The 5,343-nt window shown below is 40.2% G+C and overlaps 1 protein-coding gene across 1 annotated transcript; it reads right to left on the bottom strand.

The window, feature by feature from the left end:
- Positions 1–3,150: 3,150 nt before the first annotated feature.
- LOC145625089 (uncharacterized) lies at positions 3,151–3,960 on the bottom strand. Its single transcript, XM_081678172.1, has one exon. The coding sequence runs from the start codon at positions 3,958–3,960 to the stop codon at positions 3,151–3,153; it is 810 nt and encodes a 269-aa protein (XP_081534298.1).
- Positions 3,961–5,343: the final 1,383 nt, after the last annotated feature.

Here is a 5,343-nt window from a genome sequence, read left to right as displayed (position 1 = left end):
AGTCCAGTTAGCCCCTATCAGTGCTAATTTTGTCCGCATGTCAGTCATTTTGGTTACTGTTCACATGTCTAGCCATCTGATCATACCACGAGTCTTATAACATCACTTAATCACTCATGAGTCAAGTATAGTCCACACACTTTCTTTATGTTCCAACTCGAGTCGTGCATCAAGTTGTTTGTGATCGTATACTAGGTTCATGCACCCTTTTTTTTCGTCATAAAAAAAATGAGTGGAGTTTTTCTCACCTGTTTTCAAATGTAAATTTTTTTTCCTTCCTTTCCTATCTTGAGCAATGAGTCAAACAGTTAAGTGAATTTATTTCATTTCACAAAACTTGGTCAAGAAGCAGGGGTAGATTGTTAGGGTTCGAGTCACTATCTCAACAACCTCTTATACCTAAGAGGCGTTCAAGAAAACCACCACAATCATCTTCGCAAAGTCCATCTCCAGTTTACTTTCAACCAATGGCTTCTAAGGAGGATATTGAGATCATTAACAGGTCCATCGAGAGATTGTCTACCATGATGCAAGCGCTCACTACCAGAGTTAACACAGTAGAGCAAAACAAACAAAACAAGGTCACTGTTTTTTTTTTTTTTTTGGAAGGTAAGAAAGTATTATAAATCAGAAACTGTACAAATGTACAAGCACATACAACCTGTCAAAACAGGACAACTCCAGACTACACAAGCCTTATAAGAAAGGCAAACTACCCCCAGCTGAATCAAGGGATCCTGATCACCTTCTAGGAAGGGTACCAGGACACACAAGAAACAGAAAACCAGGTTCAGATACCCCTGGTACCTTCTAGGAAGGGCACAGGGAAATTAGAACCTGCATAGACAAACACACTAAACCCAAAACAAACCAGTCCAACATACAAAACAAGATAGCTAGACACTAATTCTAAGCTGATGGACCATTTACAACCGGCCCTTGTCCAAGTATGGTTGATAAGCTGCTGACCTCTAGTCACCACCTCCCTTCTAATGACCTTAGCAACAAAATCAGGTCTAAGAACAGCACTATGCCAAAGAGCATGATTTCTAGCAATCCAAATACTGTAAACAACAGCAGCCAAGCTAGCAAGAATCAAGTTCTTCTGAACATGGTTCCTTCCCTCAGCTTTCCAAAGCTTCCAGTTGTGAAGAATGTCTACCTGATCTTTGTCAAAACCAATCCATTGGGAGACAGCCTTCAACACCTTCTTGCTAAAACTACAGGAGAAAAAAAAAGATGACTGCAATTTTCCACAGCATCACCACAAAGCAAGCAATCACTGCTATTACTCACCCCAAATTGATAAAGCTTATCTCTAGTTTTAAGTCTTCCCAAGACAGCAAGCCAAACAATAAAGGTATGTTTTGGGATATTGAAATGATTCCAAACCCATTTATACCATTGAACCTTATCCAGATCACCTTGCAACCAGTTATAACCATCTCTAATTTTGTACTTGTTACTCAACCAGCCTTTTGAGTCAAAACCATGTCCCAAGTCATCTTTAACTTTGCATAATAATTTCCAAGCCCATCCAGCATCTTTCTTTGGAACATAATCCCACCAGTTTTCACCTTTAATGTACACTGAATGTACCCATTTAACCCATAAAGAATCAGTTTCCTTGGCTATTTTCCAAACATAAGAGCCTAGAGCAGCTTTGTTCCACATCCTGCAATCTCTGATTCCAAGACCACCTGCCTTCTTAGGTCTGCAGCACCAATCCCAGGCAATTGGAGGGGTAGTAGACAGAACAACATTACCACTCCATAGGAAAGCTCTGCATAATTGGTTAATCCTATCACTGACTGATTTGGGAAGCAAAACACACTGAGCCCAGTAAGTATGCAAACTCATTAGCACTGCATTCATAAGGGTGACCCTAGCTGCATTTGAAAGATTCCTACTACTCCAGCAATGTAGTCTAACCAACATCTTATCAATCAAACTATCATAATCCACCATCTTCAAATACTTGGCATTTAAAGGAATCCCTAAGTACCTAAAAGGCATGTCACCCTTCACAAAACCAGAATGGCACAGAATGTTGTCTTGGGCAGATTGCTGAACATTACCAAAGTAAATTGCAGTTTTCTTAAGATTAGCCTGCAGATCAGATCTAGCTTCAAAGGTTTTAAGAGCTTTAATCAGGAGCTTGACAGACTCATTATTCCCATAGGAAAACAGCATCAAATCATCAGCAAAAATCAAGTGATTTAAGGCAAGCTCCTTACACCTTTGATGATATTTAAATCTCCTCATCTTTCCAACTTTCTTCAATAATCTGGACAAATACTCCATCACAATAACAAATAAAAGGGGAGACATAGGGTCACCTTGCCTGATTCCCTTTTTCCCTTTAAAAAAACCATAAGATCCACCATTAAGCAGAAGAGAGAAAGTAGGAGTAGTTACACATTGCATAACCCAAGAGATGAATTGAGTGGGGAACTTCAAAGCAGCCATCATTCCCTGAATAAACTCCCAACTTACAGAATCATAAGCCTTCCTAAGATCCACCTTAATAGTACACCTAGGGGGCTTTCTTTTATTATTATAAGCCTTCAGCATGTCTTGACAGATAAAGATGTTATCCAGAATAGATCTTCCAGAAACAAAGGCACCTTAACAGTCATCAATTAAGCCAGGCAACACCTCCTTCAATCCAGAACAGATCATTTTAGAAATGATCTTATAGACCACATTACAACAAGCAATAGGCCTGAATTGAGTGACCTTATTAGCATGATCAATCTTAGGGATCAAAGTCAAAGTAGTGGCATTGAGCTGTTTGAGCAACTTACCAGCACTGAAAAAATCCAGGACAGCATTAGTAACATCATTACCAATAATATGCCAGGAAGCTTTGAAGAACTTGCTGGAAAACCCATCAGGACCGGGAGCCTTATCATCATCAATACTCCATAAAGCAGACCTAACATCATTCTCAGAAAAAACTCTACAAATAGTCAAACCTTGCTCATCAGATAATCTATTACCCTCATCTATAACTGCAGAGTGAATGTTACCCTGCATTACAGCTTTAGTTCCAAGTAGCCCTTGGTAATACTCCAAGAAAGCCTCACACACCTCTTTAGGGTCAGAAGTCACCTCCCCCATATTGTTCACAATGGAATAAACATTATTCTAAAGTCTTCTCTTCCTAATAACAGCATGGAAGAAAGCAGAATTCATATCACCATCTTTAAGCCAATGAACCTTGGCTTTTTGTTTCAAAAAATTGTATCTATCCAGGTGAGTTTTACCATATCTCACTCTAGCTTCCCTCTCTAGATCAATCAGATTCTCATTATCAGGCTCAGCTTGAAGTTTCACTTGAATTTCCATCAAAGTCTTCTCAGCTACAGCATCCTCGGTTTCAATACAAGAGTAATTCACCATCTTCAAATTTTTTAACACTTTTTTCATCTCTTTCAACTTCCTAACACACTGGAACATTAAAGTACCATCAACATTGATCTCCCAGGCCTCCTTAACAGCAACAAGAAACTCTGGAGAATCCACCCAAATATTAACAAATCTAAAGGGTTTCTTAACTTGAGTGGCCAGAACAAACAAATTAATAACACAAGGACAATGATCCATTAAACCTTCAAGGAAAAAAGTGGCTTGCATATCTGGAAGTCTATCCATCCACTCACAATTAACAATGATTCTGTCAATTTTAGTACCCACTCTATCACACCCAGCTTGCTTATTACACCAAGTATAGAACATTCCCCCAGCAGCCCAATCAGAGAGGTTGTTCTGTCTAAGGCAAGCTCTAAAAGGCTCCACTTCAGTCAGAGAAATAGGACTGCCAATTCTGTCAATCAGATTCAAGATATTGTTAAAATCCCCACAAAGAACCCAAGGACTGTTCATACAATCACCTATCTCAGTAATTTGCTCCCAAAGTTTAAGCCTAGCAACAGCCTCATTCAAACCATAGACCATTGTGCAGAAAAAACTAATACCAGTGCCCTTATGACAAACCTGTAGGTGGATTAACTGTTCTTCACACCTAATCACAGACACATCAAATACCTGAGGCATCCAAATAACCCAAATTCTACCACCCTTATGGTGAGAGTAATTAGCACAAACTGACCAATCACTTCACAATCTATTAAACACCACACCAAACTTCTCAGCCTTCACCTTAGTTTCAAGAAGTCCAAAAAGACCAACTCCATGATGTCTAATGAACCATAAGACATCACAGAGCTTACTAGCCTTGTTTAGACCTCTAACATTCCAGAATCCAATTTTATCCATGGAGAGAATAAGAGCATTCCCCCTCCTCCAATATACTGAATCTATTTCCACTACTAATGATCAGAATAACACCAGGTTTAAAACTTTGAGGTTGCTGATCTCCATCATCTTCCTGCTGAGAAACATTCAAATTAACAGTCCCACTATTGACCTTCTGAGCACCAGGCTTTTGCACTGGTTTCCAGACTTTCTTCTGTCTATCCTTGTTCTGAATTCTACCAGGCTGCATTTTCATCTTATTCCGCTCCTTCACCTTATGGTTAGGGCAGTGAGCATCAATATGCCCAATCCCACCACGCACCTTACAGATCATAGGCCTCCATTCATACTTCAGAACTTGTTTAATTGTATTGCCATACTCATCCAGAAACTCAATGCAATCTGGTAAATCAACATTAAATTTCACCTCTACCAATATTCTAGCATACTCCAGTCTCTCCCTAGTGGCTGTCGCCTTATCAGTCTTGATAGGGTTCCCTATCATAGAAGCCAGTTTCATTAGTGACTTTTGCCCCCAGTATTTCAATTTCAGCCCAGGCAGTGTAACCCAAATAGGCACCAAATCCACAGGCTCAGCATCAAGGTCCATTCCAGCCACCCACTGCTTCATTATCACTGGTTTATTGTCAAACCAAACAGGTCCAGCCCCCAACACTCTATCCCTCGCCTCAGTAGTCCGAAATCGAACCAGGAACACCCCATTTGCCATAAGAGAGACCTTATCAATCCCATATCTTCTCCATAACCTTCTAGCAAACCCATTCACAACAGACAAGGGTGGCTTAGTACCAATTATATGGCAAACAATCGCCGAGTTCCAGAAATCAATCTCGGGTTGAACATCCTCGAAGGTAATTTGGACCTTGTCACCCTTACCCTTATCACAGAAACCCCCATTAAAGTTCTTACCTCCACTAGACAGGTCTACCCCCTCATCCCTAGTCCCCCCAAACAGGCTTTCCCTCTAATTTAATCGAGCAAAATCAACAGAACTCGGAGAACGAAAAACAGGGGAACACAACTCGGGGTTCTCAGAAATTAGGGAAAACGCATTCATAGTAC

This window comes from Chenopodium album, chromosome 3 (genome assembly GCF_948465745.1).
Source record: "Chenopodium album chromosome 3, dcCheAlbu1.1, whole genome shotgun sequence".
Classification (NCBI taxonomy): domain Eukaryota; kingdom Viridiplantae; phylum Streptophyta; class Magnoliopsida; order Caryophyllales; family Amaranthaceae; genus Chenopodium; species Chenopodium album.
The sequence above is the reverse complement of the archived record's forward strand: the minus strand, read 5'-3'. Positions and strand labels throughout refer to the sequence as shown.